Consider the following 23,102-nt stretch of genomic DNA (forward strand, 5'->3'; position numbering starts at 1 on the left):
TTTAGAACGTATTCGAATTAAGTATGATACATTGTTTGAGATAAGTATAAGCAATCACGAAAAAACCAGCTCAGATCTATTCGCAAACTCAGACGCCAACTTTTGACAACAGAACTACGGCTTCATTTGAGTGGCCACAGCGGAAAAACTTCCCACCAAAACCACGGAACTAAATTTGTCCGCAAACGCATCAAAGATTTTGAAAAAAAACTTAAATAATAGCCCGAATGAGTTACCTTACCATTACTTTACGACTGCAAAACTCCCACAAGTAAATATTTCAAGTTATTTTTATATGACATTTTCAGTCTGTTTTTTTTTGAAAACCAGACATCGAAATTACGAATTATAACTGTGTTAACGCGTCTTGTTATCATTCAAAACTTACAATCACTTTGTTTTTTTTTTGAAATGGAAGCAGAATTGCAAACGCTCAAAGTATTTTTTTAGTTTGTTAGCTAAATAGCAATTTCCAGGTAACTACTCTCACATGCAGCAAACGTAACTCAGTTCAGTTGTACTTGAAAAAGCTTTTTCAGTAAACACTTAAAAGTTGTTGCTTATTTTTGAACGCGTGAAATAATTTTTAAAAGATATCAACTCGAAAATAGAACTATAGTTTTCGGGCTGTTTTCAGTCAAATTTACCATAGTTAACCAACAGATTTCAAGCTTTTCCTTATAAAAATCCTATCCTTCTAATGTATTGTCAGGTTTCCCGCCAAGAGGGGTATAATAGTGAGCTCTAATCAGTCTTATCAATAAAATACGTCTACTGATGCAAGTCTGAGATAAATACTGCTAATCGCTATATTTAATCTCCGACCCCAATTCATTGAGATAATTGAAGCCGGCACCTTATTTCATCACATTCCAGCCGTAGCTGCAATCATCTCACAGATAAATTTCGAGTAACTGATTAGGTGTATCAACCCGTTTCAAGACACTCGATATTCGTTTCAGAGCGTACACCCAAATGTAAGTTTTGCATAGGATAACTCACAAGCTCCGCTTGATCAAAGTAACTTGCCTAGAGAAGCTTCGAATACAAAAGAACAAGAAAAGGGTATCCAAGTTCCGAGAGTAAGAGGCTTGCGAGTAAGAGATGCAGGTCTGAATCTACAGTAGTACTGTCTGCTTAAGCATCTCTTACAATCTTTAGAGCTATCTGAGACGCAATCTGTTCTCAATTACCATATATTCCAAAACCTTCTTGATAAGTCGAGAAATAATTGAATTCATAGCCAATAAACCATATAAATATTTGCAGGAGACAACAATTTTACATTAAACCAAATTTGAGAATTGAAATAGTGACGACTTTAAAACAATGACAACAGTAAGGATTCATAAGCTCAGATACCGCACTAAATTGATATATTGGGGAATAAATTTTAAGCACGAGTACTGGTTTCGTAAACTTAACTCATATTTGAAAAAAAAAGATTGGTTGCAGCATACATCTTAATAATTCTTGGCCCTTCTTGTGGTACAGATGCACAAAAAACTGAAGTTAAGTTTTCTGAACGTTATTTAATGAGCAGCTTTACTATACATCTTTCCAAAGATTTCATTGTTAAACTATCACCTGAGTGACTGTTTCGGTTCAAGTTTCCCATCCCTATTGCGCATAAATCAGGCGGATCTACAATTTCTTGCCATGTTTAATTTCTTTTTTTGGTCGCCACATTTCTCATTTCACACTCAAATTGACAATTTCGTGGTTCAATCAGTTCCAGCACGTATAATCGCACTATACCCTTTGGAAAAGGAAACTTTTAAACCATGATATCAACTTCTTTTGGGACATTAATCTATCATTAATTAACCATCGGTTGTGCTGTTGGGACAACAGATCGGAAGACAGCATCAAAAATGCAAAAATGTCGGAGAGCTCGAATGTCCATCTTATTTTTAAGAAGACAACGTAGCTACACTTCAACTTCAGTCAATTAGCAAACAAAGCACACATTCATATTCAATCTGCTGTCCCAATTTTATCACTTTTGACCTTCTACCTTTTCAACAATGTCTGAGTGTCCCATTTTTACCGTCATCACAGGCCATGTTTTATATTTCGTTCTTTCTCATCATAGCCCCACCAAAATTATACCACTCCCATTCCGGTATATTTACGGTAATTGAGTGTGGAGGGAGGCTTTCACGCTTCATTCCTACTATGTTAGGGGGGGCTACAATGCGAAAGGAACAAACAAATATTTTATTTACAATTTATCAGTTCTGCGCAGCCACTGCCAGTTTCTTCAGGTGATCGAAGAAGACCTGGAAGCTGACGTCATCAGTGAGAATAGGCATGGATGCCTCCCCACTTGTAGTGAGGTAGTTGTTGTGAGTCTGAGAGGGATTCACTCGACTCATCAGGAACCTGGCTTGGGAACCCTCATGCTCCGTTTGCACAAACCTGCATTCAGTTTATAAGAGTAATACTTTTCGACGTGATGGATTAAAAAGTATCAAAGAAACTATAGTAGTCCGAAAAAGGTGCTATTCCGCCACTTCCTAATCGGAAGATGACTAAATACCACCTTTTTCCCACTACTCTATATATCTACTACTTGCTTATACCCTCCATTTTATTCACTACTATATATTAGCTCTATATTCAATCAAAAATCAATCAAAATCAAAAAATAAATCAAAAGCAATCATTATTTTATGAATTACTCTAAGAGTGATTTTCACTCTTTATTTATTCTAAATCTGGTATTAATTAAGAAAAAAAGGTCTAAATCTAAAATTAATATCAATAAAAACCAAAACTACATGACAGATAAATTAAAAGAAGAAGAATTAGCTTCTTGAATACTATACTTATAAACATGCTCTCTGAAATGATTTCTAGTATGACCATATCTATATCTATGAAGATAAATACATAGTCAACATTTCCTATTTCTAAATCAATATAGTGATATATGTTTATAAACATTACACATACTACATACTAGATATTGATCAGGATCAGAATAATGATATCCCAAATGTTCTATATAATCTTTCACCCTAACCATATTTTTACATACATAACAAGAATATTCTAATTCTTTATAATTATAACAACATTCTTTCCAAGGTTTATTTATACACTTATTGCATTTCATTTTCATTTTTCGAAAAATTATTTTTTGATTATTTCCCTAAAAAAATACATCATGTCTCAATCAACTAATACTAGTGTCATAAACTTCTGCGACGTCTGTAATCTATCCTTTGATTCAAAGAAAGGTTTATACAGGCATCAATCATACGATCTCAAACATAAGGAGCTATTGGAGAAAATGTTTGAGTCTGAAGAAGAAGAAATCTCGGAGAGGGTGTATAATTCGGATGAAGATGATTATATTATTAAAACTAAGACCAAAACTAAGGAGGATATTATTAAAACTAATATTATTAAAACTGAAACTATAACTGAACTATGCTGTACTTGTGGCGATAAGTTTAAAAATCAGATAGGTCTACAAACTCACATGAAAAAACACTGGAGAGAAAACGTTGTCTTAAACGATAATTATAATATTAAATCAAGCTTTAATCAAAGGCAGTTATATATTACTAACTCTAATGGTAGTTTTATCAAGGATATTAATGAACCAGTAGATTACATATTAGACGAGTTTAAACCATTGAAATCATATAAATATAAAGTTATTGCCAATTGCTTATATAAGAAGAGACACTCAGAAGAAGAAAAGACTACTAATATAAACTTTAGAACCGATGAATATATGGATAAAGATCATCGACTGAATCTAAACCAATGGCTTGATCATGTTAGAGAAACGTGTGAGGGTTACGGCTACGATTATGAGTTTATTGGAATAACAGACATGCAAATAAATATAGAACGGACTAAACCATCATTAGGATCTTATACTGAACTGCCACCAGGTCTAAGAGATAAAACAAAAGCGCTTTTAAATATTAGAAAAATTAAATTTAACTGTCTACGCTTATGTATTACAGCTGCATTGCATCCTGTAACTGAACATGCAACTAGAGAAAATAAGTATATTAATAATCTAGTCGATGCCTGGGAATATAATGAAACTGCATATGATTATATAACAAAAATCCAAAACAAATATAATATCAATATTTGGTTTTACAGACCTACGTTCGTGCTTCACCACAGGCCTACTAAAGATAGTAACATAGCAAAAGTAGAATGCTTAGAGAAATGTTCTAACTTTGTAAAAGGTAGACATAATGTAAGAATACAAGCATGGAGTGAACACTGTGCCCTAATTAAAAATGTAGAAGTATTACTAGAAAGACCTAACACCAAACATACCAAGTACTGGTTTTGTGATAATTGTAACTGTTTGTTTAGTTCTCAACATAAAAATGATACCCATGAATGCTGTGTCCAAATCAAACCAAAGATTGTTTGCCCTAAGTTAAAACAAATTAAATTCAAGAATCAACATAGACCACAAGAAGTGAACAATGTTATATTAATAATATTGGATGTTATATAAAAGGAACAGATGAAAAGATTGGTAGCAATACATATAAGATATCTGAACATGTACCTATTGCTATTGGCTATAGTTGGCATAGCAAAGATGAATTACTTAGCAAAGATGAAGTATATAACAGATCAGGGAACCTGCTTCGCAGATCATACTTTGGTCCAGACTGCAACAAATATTATGTTAGAGATTTATTAGAAATAGAAACAAAACATAGCATTAAGATAAACAAAGCAATGATATTTACAGAAGAAGATAAATTGTATCATGATGCTAATGATATATGCCACATTTGTAATAAAAACTGTGTTAATAAAGTTAGAGATCACTGTCATCAAACAGGTAGATATAGAGGTCCAGCATGTAATATTTGTAACTTGAACTATGAACATCAAAACTTCATTCCAGAAATATTACTGGAATGAAGTTTTGAAGTTCATAGTTCAAGTTACAAACATTACATGCTGGACCTCTATATCTACCTGTTTGATGACAGTGATCTCTAACTTTATTAACACAGTTTTTATTACAAATGTGGCATATATCATTAGCATCATGATACAATTTATCTTCTGTAAAAATCATTGCTTTGTTTATCTTAATGCTATGTTTGGTTTCTATTTCTAATAAATCTCTAACATAATCTTTGCTGCAGTCTGGAACAAAGTATGATCTGCGAAGCAGGTTCCCTGATCTGTTATATACTTCATTCCAGTAAGATTATGTTAGAGATTTATTAGAAATAGAAACCAAACATAGCATTAAGATAAACAAAGCAATGATTTTTACAGAAGATAAATTGTATCATGATGCTAATGATATATGCCACATTTGTAATAAAAACTGTGTTAATAAAGTTAGAGATCACTGTCATCAAACAGGTAGATATAGAGGTCCAGCATGTAAAATTTGTAACTTGAACTATGAACATCAAAACTTCATTCCAGTAATATTTCATAATGGTAAATGCTATGACTTCAATCTATTATTTAATGAGATATTTAAACAGAATAATAGCAGGAGAAGGATTGATATGTTGCCTAGTACTAATGGTAAAGCTAGAATGTTTAGAGAGGGTATATTAAAGTTTATAGATAGTTACAGTTTCTGGACAATGTCTCTTGATAAAAAAGCAAAGGTTTACAACATAAAAAATAAAACATTATATCCTTATGAATACTTTAAGGATGAGAATAGCTATAATAATAAACTAGATAATCTATCAATTCAAGAGATTAGATCATCACTAACAACTAAGTTACCAGCTCAAGATGAAGATGATTTCAATAATTCTAATAGTAATAAAACAGGTAAACAATTAACATTAGAATATATGGAAAATGATGTATTCATATTAGGACATTGCTTCAATCTATTTGTTAAGTTAAACATGAATACATTTAAACTCAATCCTCTACATTATATTAGTCTACCAAGCTACAGCTTCGATTGTTTCCTAAAACTAAGCAAAGTTGAATTAGACACAATACAAGATGAGCAAATACTAAAAGACTTCATTAGTGCAATGAGAGGTGGTATATGTGGTGTTATGGGTGATAGTTATATTAGAAGTCAAAATGAAAGCTATAGTCAAAGTCAAAGTCAAAGATCAATGGCGAAGCATGACCGAAGGTCTATCTGGTACATTGATGCCAATAACATACGGTTATGCACTAATGCAAAAGCTACCATATAAAGATTTTGAGTACTCCAACGCAACTCAAGACAAAGTATAAAATACTTCAGATGATAGTGATTAGGGCTATTGGCTTATCTGTGATTTAGAATATACTAACGAATGTAAAGAGAGAACTGGCAACTTCCAACTACTACCCCATGGAAGAGAAGTAGAGAATAATCAACTGGGATACAAACAAAGACCCCCAACCTCATCAAAAAGCAAGAAACTAATATTAGATCAGAATAATAAATATGAAAACCCAATACACTATCGGATGTTAAAGTTTGTTGTTAAGAAGGGTATAAAGGTTACTAAAGTCCATAGAATAATTAAATTTAAACAAGATTATATAATTGGAGACTACATTGAACTTAATACTAAAATGAGAGCTGACGCTAAAACTGAGCCTGAGAAAGATATATTTAAGTTAATGAATAATTCATTGTTTGGTAAAAGTTGTGAGAATGCATTAAAGTATCTAGAAGCCAAAATTCTAACCGATGATTATGAAATACTTAAAGCTGTTAGTAAACCAACATGTAAAGATGTAATTAGATATGAAAACTACACTATAATAGAATTCTATAAAAAGGAAATACAATATAAGCCGATTTATTAAGAATCTACAGTACTAGAGCTCAATAAGCTTCATATGTATAAATTCTTTTATAATGTAATAAATACCTCGCTTAAAGATCTAATGTTACACTACACGGACACGGATAGCTTCGTGTTAAGCTTTAGCGAGGGCAATGTCGACAATGAGCACATGGATCTGAGTAATCTAGATAAACCAATAAAAACCAATAATAAGATACCGGGCAAATTTAAACACGAATTAGGTAATAAGGTTACAGAAGAATTCGTGGTATTAAAACCCAAAACATATAGTATAAAGAACTATGGGGCAAAAGAGAAAGGAATAAAGAAAGAAAGTAATGGAGAGCACGAAGAATATTATAGTGCTCTAATAGATAATAAGGAAAGGATAGTAGAGGAAAGCAGGATTCAAAACGTAGGAAGTTGTATGGCCACAATTAGGATAAGTAAAAGAAGTTTAAGTAATTTTGATGATAAAAGATTTTATGTAAATAATATAAAAAGTTATCCCCTAGATGAGAACATGTATCTATTCAAAAGAGATTTATTAAAAAAAATCAGCCAACAGACTTCGCCCATGGCAAAACCAGCACTGATAAACAATATTAAAGAAATAACAATTAATGATGATAGAAAGTTTATTGAAGCCGCTATTAGATTATATATTGAATTGTGATAATTATTTTTATAAAAATGACTAAACTAGAAACACTCATAGAATTAAACAATCTAGAAAAACTAAACAGAAAGAATAGATTAGAAGATAAATTAAAACAACAAGAATATTATGGTGAAATAGAAGAGTTATTTGATCCCTTAACAAAAACTTTAAATCCGAACAGTGAACACAATCTAGCATTAAGTGCACAAACATTAAGAGCAATAGATTAGCAAAATCAAGAGTTAGAAAAACAAACTAAGATGATCCAGCAAGCTGGCTCCCAGTTTAATGAAGCATTAATGATGTCCAATGGTGAAGCATTGGTGAAGTCCAACGACAAAGCTGTAGAGAAAGCTCGAGATAAGCCAGGAATGTTAGTAAATAGACACGGCTTAAATTATTAATTTAATGTCAGTTCAATCTAATCACCAATTAAAGTTAAAGTTCGTAAATTTAGATATTGGTGAATTTGAAATGAACGGTGTTAAACTAATTTACCAAGAAAATTCATTTATAGTTAAGGATAATATATATGAATTGTCAGATGAGTTTATAAACTTTCTTACTAACCCAAATAAAAAATATGGTGAAGTCGAGGAAGATGAAAACAAAATTAAAAGGTTTTTAAAGGATATTAGATATGATTTAGGAAAAGGGGACAAGAAAAGCGCTACATATAGAACAATAAAACGTATAATGGGGGTAAAAGAAGATGTATTTGGTAGGGGTTTAAATAGCAACCCTAACCCAAATAATCAACGAACTTGCCATTTAAATGGTTTAGTAGAAAGACTAGAATTATTAATGCTAGAAACAAAAGCTGGTCATGATGGATTATATGATGAACTCCTAGATATATCTAAGCAATTATTATCTATGGAAATTATTAATCAGGAGCAACTAGATAATTTTGTTTTTAACTATGGTAAATAAACAAAAATGAACAAAGCTATCAAGGAAGCTGTTTCACAGATCAGGGAACCCGCATCGCAGATGACTATATCCACAAGTAAACAAGACTAATTAAAACTAAACAACAATTACTAGCTAAAGTATTCAGTCCTCAAATAATAAAGTTTAGAAGAGAAAGAATAATACCATTATATAAAGATGAAAGATGGTCAGCTGATTTAATTGATAAGTAATCTCTGAGTAAATACAATAATAATTATAAATTTATATTAACTGTTATAGATATATTCACAAAATATGTATGGGCTATTCCATTAAAGAATAAATCTGGTTTATCTATAACTAATGGTTTTAAAATAGTATTAGGTGAAAGTAGAAAACCAGAAAAGTTATGGGTAGATAGAGGTAGTGAGTTTTACAATAAAACAATTAAGTCTTTACTAAGAGAATATGAAACAAAACTATATTCTACTTATAGTGTTTTAAAGGCTGTGTTTATAGAGAGATTCAATAGAACATTATTACACATAATAAATAAACCTATGTTCATCAATGGCGATGGTAACTGGGTAAATATATTAAAAGATGCTGTTGTAACATATAACAATAACATTCATTCAATAATTAATATGACACATGTTGATGCTTCTAATAATCCCGATAAGGTTAAATACTCATTCATTTATAGGAATATTAAACCTAAACTTAAAGTTGGTGATTATGTTAGAAATGCAGATAAACGTAATATCTTCCCTAAAGGTTACACTTCTAATTGGAATAGAGAATTGTTTAAAGTTAATGAAGTTCTAAAAACACAACCACCAACATATAAAATAGAAGATATTAATGAAGAGATAATAGAAGGTAAATATTATGATTAGGAACTAATAAAATCCGAGTTTGACTTTGAATCTAATAATGAAGTTTTGGAATCATTAGGCATAATTCTGTAATTTCTGTAAAAAAACACAAAGAAGACAAGAAATAGATTCAATCAAGCTAAACATCAATTAACATCAACATCAACAAACAACTTAACACTAAGTAAGGCTCGTGGGTTAATCCTAGAAGATAATGATAATATTGATATGAAGGATACCTATAAAATTACAAATGTACATCCTCCGATAGATGAAAAAGATGTTGTTAATAAAGAGTACTTATTATCCTCTTCTAATGAAATAGAGATTTTAAGTAGAAACATAACTGAACTAAGAAAGGGTGACTTTGATAAAGTTACAACTAAAACATTACAACTAAATGAAACACAAGTTAATGAAGAACTAATTAATGAGTTTATTGAATCAGCAAATGAAGTCGCAAAAACTGTTAAGTTTTGGTAATGAAGTTGCTGCTAATACTATCTCTAAAAATAATCAATTAAAACAATAATTTGATAATAATAAGTTTAATCAGAATATCACTAACATAACTAGATGAAATGTTTCCTACTGGGCTAAAAGAATTTAAAGAAGTTAATAAAAAGACTAATTCTTTTATAGATGAAGCCCCTTTAAAGAATAAAAGGACAATAATACAATATATAATTGCTATACTTTTACGAAGTACGTTAGTTGATAATAAACAACAAGAAAGACCAGAGACGCATTATGGTTTTAAACAAGAAGATATAACGAAAGAAATAGAAAGAATTTTTTACTAATTAAAATAACCGAAACTATCACTAACCCAACAGCACCGAGTGAGAGATTACTATATCCAGATTTGTCATCAGTATCAGAAAGACTGATAAATGAAAAGATTCAAGCCAATAATAAATTTAACAACAATATTAACATTATAAAAGATATTATAAATTATTATGAAACTGAAACTAATAACTATAATAAGAAGTTAAGTAGATATAAAAATTATATTAACGTAGCTGAGATAACAGAAATAGTATTATCATCAATAGCGACAACGGCAACAACAACATCAATTGCATTAACAGGTATAGGATTACCTTATTCTATACCAACAGCTTTTGCTACAGCAACTGTTTGTGGTTCATTATCAAAAACAATTAATACTAAAATAAGAAATAAAATTATAAAGTATTCACAAATGTATATTTTAAGTGAAAAGTTTAGCGACAAGTTTAATAAACTACATACTAAATCAATGAATGATAATAAAATAGATAATGATGAATATAATGAATTAGTCAAGGTATATGAAGAATGTAAGAAGAACAAGAAAAACAAGCTTAGTGTTTTTTTAAACTAAAGTTGTTAGTGTTTAGTTATAATAATGTATTTAGTAAAAATAATATTAGTATTAATATTTACCATTAGATTGATATATATATATATAAACATAAATATAAACAATCATAAATTTAATCATGACTATAATCAAATAATTATCTTTTCTTCGTACCTAAGTATAAACCTCTTCCTTTTCGTACTACCTTTATACCTTCACCAGTAGTTGCAAATTTAATTAACTCAGGTGTAGCCGCTATAGCTACTTTAGGCTTTCTACTTGCAGTCGCACTTCCTATTTTACTTGCTATTTCTAATCATCTTACAGGATTATTAGCAACGTTCTTTCCGAAGTTAACCGTAGCTCTACCAACACTTTTGAAGAAATCTTTCAATCCCTCAGCTTCTATTGTCGCATCAGATACTGTCATTGATTTATTCCTTCTACATTTAGTGCAGGATCCTCTTAAAATTTTAGTACCTTTTGAAGTGATAGCTCAACTTATATTATTAGTACCACTATAATGTCTGCCACCAACACAATATGAATTAGTTTTGAACTTGCTTAAACGACTCATTTCTATATATAAAAAACAATGGAAGTTAAAAAGTATAATCCCTTTGTTGTTATTAAGCTTAAGCCTAAGGCTAAACCATTACCTAAGGCTAAGATTAAGCCAACGGGTTCCACCCGCGAGCGAAGCTCAAAGCCTAAAACTGAACTTGAAGCTAAGGGATTGACTCTAGATAATAAAAAGAAACTGGATACTATTTATGCGAAAGGTTTTGTTTGAAAAAAATAGACATTTTAATTAGAAACATAACTGAAATAAGTAAGAAGTTAAGTAGATATAAAATATATTTTAACGTAGCTGAAATAACAGAAATAGTATTATCATCAACAGCAACAACGGCAACATCAACATCAGTTGCATTAACAGGTATAGGATTACCTTATTCTATACCAACAGCTTTTGCTACAGCAACCGTTTGTGGTTCATTATCAAAAACAATTAATACTAAAATAAGAAATAAAATTATAAAGTATTCACAAATGTATATTTTTAGTAAAGAGTTTAGCGACAAGTTTAATAAACTATATAATAAATCAATGAATGATAATAAAATAGATAATGATGAATATAATGAATTAGTCAAGGTATATGAAGAATATAAGAAGAACAAGAAAAACAAGCTTAGTGTTTTTTTAAACTAAAGTTGTTAGTGTTTAGTTATAATAATGTATTTAGTAAAAATAATATTAGTATTAATATTTACCATTAGATATATATATATATATATATATAAACATAACTATAAACATAATCATAAATTTAATCATGACTATAATCAAATAATTATCTTTTCTTCGTACCTAAGTATAAACCTCTTCCTTTTTGTACTACCTTTATAACTTCACCAGTAGTTGCAAATTTTATTAACTCAGGTGTAGCCGCTACAGCTGCTTTAGGCTTTCTACTTGCAGTCGCACTTCCTATTTTACTTGCTATTTCTAATGATCTTACAGGATTATTAGCAACTTTCTTTCCGAAGTTAACCGTAGCTCTACCAACACTTTTGAAGAAATCTTTCAATCCCTCAGCTTCTATTGTCGCATCAGATACTGTCATTGATTTATTCCTTCTACATTTAGTGCAGGATCCTCTTTACATTTTAGTACCTTTTGAAGTGATAGCTCAACTTATATTATTAGTACCACTATAATGTCTGCCACCAACACAATATGAATTAGTTTTGAACTTGCTTAAACGACTCATTTGTATATATAAAAAACAATGGAAGTTAAAAAGTATAATCCCTTTGTTGTTATTAAGCTTAAGCCTAAGGCTAAACTATTACCTAAGGCTAAGATTAAGCCAACGGGTTCCACCCGCGAGCGAAGCTCAAAGCCTAAAACTGAACTTGAAGCTAAGGGATTGACTCTAGATAATAAAAAGAAACTGGATACTATTTATGCGAAAGGTTTTGTTTGAAAAAAAAAGACATTTTAATTAGAAACATAACTGAAATAAGTAAGAAGTTAAGTAGATATAAAATATATTTTAACGTAGCTGAGATAACAGAAATAGTATTATCATCAACAGCAACAACGGCAACATCAATATCAGTTGCATTAACAGGTATAGGATTACCTTATTCTATACCAACAGCTTTTGCTACAGCAACCGTTTGTGGTTCATTATCAAAAACAATTAATACTAAAATAACAAATAAAATTATAAAGTATTCACAAATGTATATTTTTAGTAAAGAGTTTAGCGACAAGTTTAATAAACTATATAATAAATCAATGAATGATAATAAAATAGATAATGATGAATATAATGAATTAGTCAAGGTATATGAAGAATATAAGAAGAACAAGAAAAACAAGCTTAGTGTTTTTTTAAACTAAAGTTGTTAGTGTTTAGTAATAATAATGTATTTAGTAAAAAAAATATTAAGCAATCTAATCGTATCTAAGCAATTATTATCTATGGAAATTATTAATCAAGAGCAACTAGATAATTTTGTTTTTAACTATGGTAAATAAACAAAAATGAACAAAGCTATCAAGGAAGCTGTTTCACAGATCAGGGAACCCGCATCGCAGATGACTATATCCACAAGTAAACAAGACTAATTAAAATTAAACAACAATTACTAGCTAAAGTATTCAGTCCTCAAATAATAAAGTTTAGAAGAGAAAGAATAATACCATTATATAAAGATGAAACATGGTCAGCTGATTTAATTGATAAGTCATCTCTAAGTAAATACAATAATAATTATAAGTTTATATTAACAGTTCTAGATATATTCACAAAATATGCATGGGCTATTCCATTAAAGAATAAATCTGGTTTATCTATAACTAATGATTTTAAAATAGTATTAAGTGAACATCCACAAGGTGGCTCTGAACCTAGAAAACCAAAAAAGTTATGGGTAGATAGAGGTAGTGAGTTTTACAATAAAACAATTAAATCTTTACTAAAAGAATATGAAACAAAACTATATTCTACTTATAGTGTTTTAAAGGCTGTGTTTATAGAGAGATTCAATAGCACAATATTACACATAATAAATAAACCTATGTTCATCAATGGCGATGGTAACTGGGTAAATATATTAAAAGATGCTGTTGTAACATATAACAATAACATTCATTCAATAATTAATATGACACATGTTGATGCTTCTAATAATCCCGATAAGGTTAAATACTCATTCATTTATAGGAATATTAAACCTAAACTTAAAGTTGGTGATTATGTTAGAAATGCAGATAAACGTAATATCTTCCCTAAAGGTTACACTTCTAATTGGAATAGAGAATTGTTTAAAGTTAATGAAGTTCTAAAAACACAACCACCAACATATAAAATAGAAGATATTAATGAAGAGATAATAGAAGGTAAATATTATGATTAGGAGTTTGACTTTGAATCTAATAATGAAGTTTTGGAATCATTAGGCATAATTCTGTAATTTCTGTAAAAAAACACAAAGAAGACAAGAAATAGATTCAATCAAGCTAAACATCAATTAACATCAACATCAACAAACAACTTAACACTAAGTAAGGCTCGTGGGTTAATCCTAGAAGATAATGATAATATTGATATGAAGGATACCTATAAAATTACAAATGTACATCCTCCGATAGATGAAAAAGATGTTGTTAATAAAGAGTACTTATTATCCTCTTCTAATGAAATAGAGATTTTAAGTAGAAACATAACTGAACTAAGAAAGGGTAACTTTGATAAAGTTACAACTAAAACATTACAACTAAATGAAACACAAGTTAATGAAGAACTAATTAATGAGTTTATTGAATCAGCAAATGAAGTCGCAAAAACTGTTAAGTTTTGGTAATGAAGTTGCTGCTAATACTATCTCTAAATATAATCAATTAAAACAATAATTTGATAATAATAAGTTTAATCAGAATATCACTAACATAACTAGATGAAATGTTTACTACTGGGCTAAAAAAAATTTAAAGAAGTTAATAAAAAGACTAATTCTTTTATAGATGAAGCCCCTTTAAAGAATAAAAGGACAATAATACAATATATAATTGCTATACTTTTACGAAGTACGTTAGTTGATAATAAAGAACAAGAAAGACCAGAGACGCATTATGGTTTTAAACAAGAAGATATAACGAAAGAAATATAAAGAATTTTTTACTAATTAAAATAACCGAAACTATCACTAACCCAACAGCACCGAGTGAGAGATTACTATATCCAGATTTGTCATCAGTATCAAAAAGACTGATAAATGAAAAGATTCAAGCCAATAATAAATTTAACAACAATATTAACATTATAAAAGATATTATAAATTATTATAAAACTGAAACTAATAACTATAATAAGAAGTTAAGTAGATATAAAAATTATATTAACGTAGCTGAGATAACAGAAATAGTATTACCATCAATAGCGACAACGGCAACAACAACATCAATTGCATTAACAGGTATAGGATTACCTTATTCTATACCAACAGCTTTTGCTACAGCAACTGTTTGTGGTTCATTATCAAAAACAATTAATACTAAAATAAGAAATAAAATTATAAAGTTGTTAGTGTTTAGTTATAATAATGTATTTAGTAAAAATAATATTAGTATTAAAATTTACCATTAGATTGATATATATAAACATAAATATAAACAATCATAAATTTAATCACGACTATAATCAAATAATTATCTTTTCTTCGTACCTAAGTATAAACCTCTTCCTTTTCGTACTACCTTTATACCTTCACCAGTAGTTGCAAATTTAATTAACTCAGGTGTAGCCGCTACAGCTGCTTTAGGCTTTCTACTTGCAGTCGCACTTCCTATTTTACTTGCTAGTTCTAATGATCTCACAGGATTATTAGCAACTTTCTTTCCGAAGTTAACCGTAGCTCTACCAACACTTTTGAAGAAATCTTTCAATCCCTCGGCTTCTATTGTCGCATCAGATACTGTCATTGATTTATTCCTTCTACATTTAGTGCAGGATCCTCTTTACATTTTAGTACCTTTTGAAGTGATAGCTCAACTTATATTATTAGTACCACTATAATGTCTGCCACCAACACAATATGAATTAGTTTTGAACTTGCTTAAACGACTCATTTCTATATATAAAAAACAATGGAAGTTAAAAAGTATAATCCCTTTGTTGTTATTAAGCTTAAGCCTAAGGCTAAACCATTACCTAAGGCTAAGATTAAGCCAACGGGTTCCACCCGCGAGCGAAGCTCAAAGCCTAAAACTGAACTTGAAGCTAAGGGATTGACTCTAGATAATAAAAAGAAACTGGATACTATTTATGAAAGGTTTTGTTTGAAAAAAATAGACATTTTAATTAGAAACATAACTGAAATAAGTAAGAAGTTAAGTAGATATAAAATATATTTTAACGTAGCTGAGATAACAGAAATAGTATTATCATCAACAGCAACAACGGCAACATCAACATCAGTTGCATTAACAGGTATAGGATTACCTTATTCTATACCAACAGCTTTTGCTACAGCAACCGTTTGTGGTTCATTATCAAAAACAATTAATACTAAAATAAGAAATAAAATTATAAAGTATTCACAAATGTATATTTTTAGTAAAGAGTTTAGCGACAAGTTTAATAAACTATATAATAAATCAATGAATGATAATAAAATAGATAATGATGAATATAATGAATTAGTCAAGGTATATGAAGAATATAAGAAGAACAAGAAAAACAAGCTTAGTGTTTTTTTAAACTAAAGTTGTTAGTGTTTAGTTATAATAATGTATTTAGTAAAAATAATATTAGTATTAATATTTACCATTAGATATATATATATATATATATATATATATATATATATATATATAAACATAACTATAAACATAATCATAAATTTAATCATGACTATAATCAAATAATTATCTTTTCTTCGTACCTAAGTATAAACCTCTTCCTTTTTGTACTACCTTTATACCTTCACCAGTAGTTGCAAATTTAATTAACTCAGGTGTAGCCGCTACAGCTGCTTTAGGCTTTCTACTTGCAGTCGCACTTCCTATTTTCTTTGCTATTTCTAATGATCTTACAGGATTATTAGCAACTTTCTTTCCGAAGTTAACCGTAGCTCTACCAACACTTTTGAAGAAATCTTTCAATCCCTCAGCTTCTATTGTCGCATCAGATACTGTCATTGATTTATTCCTTCTACATTTAGTGCAGGATCCTCTTAACATTTTAGTACCTTTTGAAGTTATAGCTCAACTTATATTATTAGTACCACTATAATGTCTGCCACCAACACAATATGAATTAGTTTTGAACTTGCTTAAACGACTCATTTCTATATATAAAAAACAATGGAAGTTAAAAAGTATAATCCCTTTGTTGTTATTAAGCTTAAGCCTAAGGCTAAACCATTACCTAAGGCTAAGATTAAGCCAACGGGTTCCACCCGCGAGCGAAGCTCAAAGCCTAAAACTGAACTTGAAGCTAAGGGATTGACTCTAGATAATAAAAAGAAACTGGATACTATTTATGCGAAAGGTTTTGTTTGAAAAAAATAGACATTTTAATTAGAAACATAACTGAAATAAGTAAGAAGTTAAGTAGATATAAAATATATTTTAACGTAGCTGAGATAACAGAAATAGTATTATCATCAACAGCAACAACGGCAACATCAACATCAGTTGCATTAACAGGTATAGGATTACCTTATTCTATACCAACAGCTTTTGCTACAGCAACCGTTTGTGGTTCATTATCAAAAACAACTAATACTAAAATAAGAAATAAAATTATAAAGTATTCACAAATGTATATTTTTAGTAAAGAGTTTAGCGACAAGTTTAATAAACTATATAATAAATCAATGAATGATAAAAAAATAGATAATGATGAATATAATGAATTAGTCAAGGTATATGAAGAATATAAGAAGAACAAGAAAAACAAGCTTAGTGTTTTTTTAAACTAAGTTGTTAGTGTTTAGTTATAATAATGTAATTAGTAAAAAAAATATTAGTATTAATATTTACCATTAGTTAGATATATATATATATATATATATATATATAATATAATATAATATAAACATAACTATAAACGTAATCATAAATTTATTCATGACTATAATCAAATAATTATCTTTTCTTCGTACCTAAGTATAAACCTCTTCCTTTTTGTACTACCTTTATACCTTCACCAGTAGTTGCAAATTTAATTAAATCAGGTGTAGCCGCTACAGCTGCTCTAGGGTTTCTACTTGCAGTCGCACTTCCTATTTTACTTGCTATTTCTAATGCTCTTACAGGATTATTAGCAACTTTCTTTCCGAAGTTAACCGTAGCTCTACCAACACTTTTGAAGAAATCTTTCAATCCCTCAGCTTCTATTGTTGCATCAGATACTGTCATTGATTTATTCCTTCTACATTTAGTGCAAGATCCTCTTAACATTTTAGTACCTTTTGAAGTGATCGCACAACTTATATTATTAGTACCACTATAATGTCTGCCACCAACACAATATGAATTAGTTTTGAACTCGCTTAAAAGACTCATTTCTATATACAAAAAATAATGGAAGTTAAAAAGTATAATCCCTTTGTTGTTATTAAGCTTAAGCCTAAGGCTAAACCATTATCTAAGGCTAAGATTAAGCCAACGGGTTCCACCCGCGAGCAAAGCTCAAAGCCTAAAACTGAACTTGAAGCTAAGGGATTGACTCTAGATAATAAAAAGAAACTGGATACTATTTATGCGAAAGGTTTTGTTAAGACTAGTAGGAAATAGTTTAATTATCATTGATTTAGTCATTGTTTAGTCATTGATTTAGTCATTGATTCAGTCATTAACTATGGGGCTTCGCCCATGGTTCACGATAATTATAATTATGATATAATATCAACCATCTTATTACCATCATTATTCACAATAATAACCTTTCTAGTTAATACTAATGCATGACATATAACATCTGCAACTGCAGCACTAAATTCAAAATTAAGTTAATGGTTGTGGACCTATATGATCACTTTGATATCTAGTATCGAATACATATATTCTATAATTATTTTTGAATGTTCTATGATTTATATATGGTTTTATATTATGTGGTAGCCCATTGTAATCTTTATTAAAGCTAACAATCTCTTTAAAAGCCTCATTATAATTATTGGTACCATACTTAATATTCATTCTATCCTCAGGATAAAACTCGCTACCAATCTTACAATAACATTCAGTAACATTCATTATATGAAATGTACTTGCATCATGAGTTTGTTCATTAACATTATTATTTTCAAAACCAACTATTATATATTGTGGTCTTTCCATCCCACTTTCCATACCTAAATCAAACAAGAAGTTAGTAACATTGGGTACATTCTTATAAAATGTCTTTCTTCCATAATAGCTAAAGATCTAAAGAATAGAGCTCTATCATTATTATTTTTTAATATTAGTTTAAATCCTAAACCATATATAATCGTTTCTAAATCATTTACAAAACCAAATAGATCACTCATCTTAATCATCATATACATATGACCTCGTGCAGCAATATGGTCACCTTTAAGTTGACTATCTCTATTGCCCTGATTTCTAAAAAAACCACTCTCATATTCATCATGAATACTAGTTAATAAATTTTACATCAAAAGATTAGGATGACAATGATCTATATATTCAATAGTCCTACCACCACTAGTTTCAAGCTTAATTGAACTAAACAATGTCATCATACCATAATTAACTGATCTGATATTAGCGTCATTAGCAAATACACCACCAGCAACATCTGATACAACAAACTCTATCTCTAGATATGAATCACGCAAATTTAAGTGATTCTCTTCTCTATTGAGAATGATATTAATATTGGTATCAACCGTATTCATTGTTGCCATATTATTTGGTTTATATTTTACAAACTTACTTTAGTGTATATCATTATTATAACCATAAGTTGTATCCAAATTAAAGTCCATTTTTATAAGTCAAAAAATGACAGAGTTTAATCTTATGGGAACTACAAAAAATACATGAAGCATTAACTAAAACTAAAGAAGAGCATACACTTAACTTTAGAATGATAAGACCAACAGAAAAGTTTAACTTTAGTGAACCTATATTTAACTCGTCAAAATTAGGTTTAATTAGATTATCAGTTTATAATTCCGTGTTTAATGTGAATAGAAGGAACAATCAATTCTTGTATGATATCAAGGGTGAAACATGGTCAGATACCCGTATTTTAGCTATTATACCAGGAGCATGTGAATTATTCGAAGTAGCAGAATTAATAAAAGAAGAAACTAATGGTAATGTTATAATAGAACCTGATAAGAATACAATGAAAAGTTTAATGGAAATAAAACAAGGTGCAATTAACTTTGACATAGAAAATTCACTAGCCCCACTACTAGGATTCAGAAAAATAGTTTATAAAAAAGGTAAATACACATCTCAGAAAATTGTTGATATTATGGGTTTTAGTACTATTAACATTCATTGTAATGTGATATCTGGTGTTAAAGATAATGGGAATAACACAGACATACTATATACTTTTACTCTAACAGAACTACCAGGTTACTTGATATTATACCAACTAATATCTTGTATCAAAATGTAACTAAAAATAGAATAGAATATATAGAGTTTCATATTAAAGATGAGCATGGAAGACCTATAGAATTTAATGGCGATGTATTGAGTTTTACTTTACATTTGATTTAGAATATATTTATCTGCGAAGCAGGTTCCCTGATAGTTAATGATATGTTTATAGTTCAATCTCTATCTATAATAATAGCAATGGAAATAGAAACAATTTAACTACAATACTCTCCGATCCCAATTAATTCTTAGTTTACCATTAATACTTTCATTTTTAGTTATATCAATGACAATGTAATTATAAGGCTCCTTCCATACCTTATTACAAATAATAGCAAAATCATTATAACTAAGTTCATCATTATTAAAGAAATCTTGATATATCGATGCTAGGACTTTACCTCTCTGTTCAAATAAAATAAATAGATTACAATTCTCTCTAACACTCTGCCTATCCAGAGAGAACAGGTTTTGATTAAGATATATCATATTGCAATTATTATGTCTACCCCTACAAAAGTATTCATTAAAAACTGGTTCTTTGGCTCTAACATCATCGAATATCATTAGTTTCTTTACGTCTTTTGGTAGTTGATCGGGAGAGGGTAAAACTTTTATATTTTTAATAAATTCTATAATTGCTTTATCGTTTATTCTTTCTAATCCATTGTATTGATCACCAGTAGGTCAAAGGATGTATAGCTTATCAAAATATATATACTAGCAAGAATTAATTTTTTTAACAAGAATGTCTTACCACATCCACTAGGACCAGATATTATACATCTAAAGTTATCTGGGAATTCAGCTTCAGTAATTATATCATCATTTAGCCATGATTGTAGATCTTGATTTATGTTTATAGAGATAGTGTTAGTAGGACATTCTTTAATGTTGGGTTAACCCTTTTGATGGGGCTTCGCCCATCCGGGAACCGGTTCCACCGATGTTTCACCATGTTTTTCATCCAATAGATATATAAAAATATTATTAACATCATCATTATCATTAACATTATCATTAACATTATCATTAACATTATCATTATCATTAACATTATCATTATCATTAACATTATCATTATCCTTAACATTAACATTATCATTATCGTTAACATTAGCATTATCATTAGCATTATCATTATAATTAACATTATCATTATTAGCAAAGCTACTTCGTAGATCATTATCATTAACATTATCATTATCAATAACATTATTAGCAAAGCTACTTCGTAGATCATTAACATTAACATCATCATTAACATTATAACCTAAACAAAAACACTCATTAAATATTCCCGGATATTTACATTGATTTACTAGAATATTTAAAGCACTTTTAATTATAAATCCTCTATCAATAAGATAGACCATATATAAACAATAAGCCCCACAATAAGATTCATCATATTGTTGTATTCTTTCATTAGAGCCTAGATCAACATATTCTTCTAAAAATAATGGAGGGGTCACAACACCACAACTATCAAAGTAATACACAGGACCACCTTCTCTTCTTATAACTAAAACCCAATCTGTACCTTCAGTTGGGTGTAGATTAACAATATTGTTGAAGTTAGGTTCGCTTGTGTTATCTGGAATTTGATCTCTCATCACTATTTCAATTGGTGTTAGACTTATATCTTTACCTATATCTTTTATTCTGATATCGCTCATAGCACTATTATCAATATTAAATTTATTATTGAATTCCTCAAAAGTTAGGATAAGCATTTTTATATAATAAATTTAATAAGTCTAAGTCTAAATCAAGTCTATATTTTATATATAAAAATGGAGACGGGTAGCACAATTATAATTTTCATTTTCTTAACTCGAAATTGTTATATAATATATGATTCAATACCGAGTAAATACACAAAACTAGAAGAAAGCTTGGGTGGATTTATGAATAGGAGTCTAGTTAGATTTGAATATGAAAAGTCACCACTACATACTATTGTTTATGGTGGAACTGGTACAGGGAAAACATTTATTAGACAATACTTAAAATTATACTCAGTCCAAAACAAAAACCAAAACCAAGACCAGGACCAAAACCAAGACCAAGCTAAAAATATAGTTATGGTGTGTAAAGATGACAGAGACTGGACAGATCCTGAGTCTAATAAGTTTTATACTGGGTTTAATAAATGTGATATAAATATGATCACAAAAAATAATATGCGTAAATTTCACATTTTTGTAATAGTACTTGATGATATGGGTGACCGGTTAAATAAGGATATAGCTTATTATTTTACTGAAGGTAGACATTATACTATTCAAATGATTGTAATGTGTCATAAACCAGCTCAAATAATTAATACGGCAAGAAAGATTTCTGATACTATTTAATTAACAACTTATAATGGACCTGATCTATTTAAAAACTTTAATGAGATATAAATGTGAACATGACCTTAGTAAAATAATTAGTGAGTTAAATAGTAACCATTATAATCGTACAGATGGAACGTCAGATGAACTTCGTTATGGTATAATTAAATATAATAAGAAGGAAAATACTTTTATTAATAGTAATAGAACAATGATATATGATTCAAGAGTTGGTTTCCTTGATTTAAAAGCTCTTAGTTTAAAAGATGAATTAGAAAGAGAAGATATAAATAAACTTATAGCATATATGAAACCACTCATGATAAATGCAACAGATAGAAATACCATTAATCATGACAATTATCAGTTTTATTTTAATAAACTTCTTACTTTAAATAATACTAAAATTCAGAATGATGTTCTAACTAAAGAAATGATTATGGGAAAGGGTATAAAAAGTGTATCAACTATTAGTGGAATTATAAGCTCAGGTTTAATTAAATTTAGTTATATTTATCCCGATATGATATCAAGAAATGCTGGGAGTGTAGCAAT

The 23,102-nt window shown here is 29.2% G+C and overlaps 2 protein-coding genes across 2 annotated transcripts in view; both read right to left on the reverse strand.

The window, feature by feature from the left end:
- LOC142337555 (uncharacterized) overlaps positions 1-21,959 on the reverse strand; it is a 288,613-nt gene extending 266,654 nt beyond the window's left edge. Inside the window, exon 1 of the mRNA XM_075386865.1 lies at positions 21,955-21,959. The gene's annotated coding sequence lies outside the window, so the exon portion shown is untranslated. The remainder of the gene's footprint in view (positions 1-21,954) is intronic.
- Positions 1,210-23,102, reverse strand: part of LOC142337552 (protein transport protein Sec23A-like) — a 28,653-nt gene continuing 6,760 nt past the window's right edge. The window contains exon 4 of the mRNA XM_075386862.1: positions 1,210-2,421. Coding sequence (XP_075242977.1) covers positions 2,235-2,421 — 187 coding nt within the window. The 3' untranslated portion in view covers positions 1,210-2,234. The remainder of the gene's footprint in view (positions 2,422-23,102) is intronic.

The sequence above is a fragment of the Convolutriloba macropyga genome, chromosome 4 (assembly GCF_964194025.1).
Source record: "Convolutriloba macropyga chromosome 4, txConMacr16.3, whole genome shotgun sequence".
NCBI classification, from domain to species: domain Eukaryota; kingdom Metazoa; phylum Xenacoelomorpha; order Acoela; family Convolutidae; genus Convolutriloba; species Convolutriloba macropyga.